Below are 1759 nucleotides of genomic sequence, written 5' to 3'. Positions count from 1 at the left end.
TTCTGACCTGGATAAGGTATATTCTGACCTGGAAGGGGTATATTCTGGCCTGGAGGGGTTTAGTCTGGCCTGAAAGAGTATAGACTGAACTGGAGGGGGTACATTCTGACCTGGAGAAGGTACATTTTGGCCTGGAGGGGGTATAGTATGGTCTAGGCTATTTTACACTGCCAGATGCAGTCTTTGCCGGATGTATTCTTGTTTAGCAAAGACTTTAAAGACTTTCCATAATTCATCTTTTTGTTTCTTTGACGACACCACAGACCATGAGGTTGGTCATGTTTACAATTTTTGGTTGAAAATAAAAAGTTACCAAATTATGATTTTTACTGTAAAACGTGCTGCTGATTGAGAATCAGTTCCATTCTGACGGATGCTCCTGAAAAGTTAACCAGTGCAGAAGTTTTCTGATGTTCCTACCTCTCTCATGATGTTGGGGGGCCTCTCCGTGCAGGACGCACGCTCCCATGTCTATCTGGTTCAGAAGGGCGGGGCACAGGTAGCTGAAGTCTTCCAGGACGACACCCACTTCCTGAGACAACCCATGTGAGGCGAGGAGGCTGGAGGCGTTCAGGCACTGCATGGAAAATACAAACACTCAGAAACCCGATCAGAGTTCCTCCACGGGATTCACAAAACCTTACGTGTCGTACCGGGATCTGGTCCATGCTACGGTTCTGGGAGTGACCCTGGTTCAGAGGCTTGTGAATATCATGGTTGTGGTCATCATGATCATGATCATGATCATCATCATCATGATGATCATCATGATCATGATCACCCGCTCTGCTGAGTGGGACCATTTGAGTCTGACTACCCATAAAGACTCTGGCTGCAGTGACTGGGGTGGCCTCCTTTCTGGTAGAATCTGACTGATCAGAACTCCTGGCTTGTGGTACCAGTACCAACCGGGCGCTGTTTACCACCGTGGTTCTGACCTCCGGAGCAGATGACACCGTCACTGTGGGTTCAATGTTCTGCAAGTGGTGCTCACTGTCTGAATCCTTGGTCCGGTTTTCAGAGGGTTTTAAAATCTTCCTGGGGTCAGACCGGTTCCCGTGTTGCAGGTGGCCACCATTATGGTGGTGATGATGATGGTGACCTTCATGGTGATGATGGCCTGCTTGCTCACGATGCTTCACCAGAACGGTTCTGATGCGATCGAGCCCCACGCTCTGGAGGAGACGCTTCAGACCATCCAGAGAGATGGAGCCATTTTCTCCGTACCTGATTGGACCAAAATCATGAAGAGTCAAACTTTTAATTGGCTTTTGGGACATTTGAGACAGAATGATGAGATGAAGATTCATCTTGTTCTTTTAGTGCATTCAGGCTGAAAACAACAACACTTTAGAAAGACTGTCAAACATAAACAGGTTATATATATATATATATATATATATATATATATATATATATATATATTTATATACATATACACACACACACATATATACACACACACACACATATATATATATATTTATATACATATACACACACACACACACACACATTTAAGTGAAGTTGTTGAGCTGCCTGCATTCATGTGGGACTGCTGCAAGATACAGAAATAATTATTTATTAGATTCTTGAAAATATATGAGATCTCGCTCTACATATTGATTGACAGCTGCTATTGATTATGACTTCATAACTCTTTTCATGCCTTTTCAGCAGGTCGAAGCAGATGGTCCTCTTGTCCTGATCCTGGTTCTGCTAAAGGTTTCTTCCTCATGAGGGAGTTTTTCTTTCCACT

General features: G+C 43.9%; 1 protein-coding gene across 2 annotated transcripts in view; it reads right to left on the bottom strand.

Annotated features, from left to right (window-relative positions):
• slc39a6 (solute carrier family 39 member 6) overlaps nucleotides 1-1759 on the bottom strand; it is a 17820-nt gene that overhangs the window by 8604 nt on the left and 7457 nt on the right. For both annotated transcript variants that reach the window (XM_037682458.1, XM_037682459.1), the window contains exons 3-4: nucleotides 654-1227; nucleotides 421-577 (exon numbers count right to left, since the gene is read on the bottom strand). In XM_037682458.1, the coding sequence (XP_037538386.1) occupies nucleotides 421-577; nucleotides 654-1227 (731 nt within the window). The remainder of the gene's footprint in view (nucleotides 1-420; nucleotides 578-653; nucleotides 1228-1759) is intronic.

The sequence above is a fragment of the Nematolebias whitei genome, chromosome 9 (assembly GCF_014905685.2).
Source record: "Nematolebias whitei isolate Nwh7 chromosome 9, NemWhi1, whole genome shotgun sequence".
NCBI classification, from domain to species: Eukaryota; Metazoa; Chordata; class Actinopteri; order Cyprinodontiformes; family Rivulidae; genus Nematolebias; species Nematolebias whitei.
Note: the sequence above shows the minus strand (reverse complement) of the source record. Positions and strands in the feature narration are given on the sequence as shown.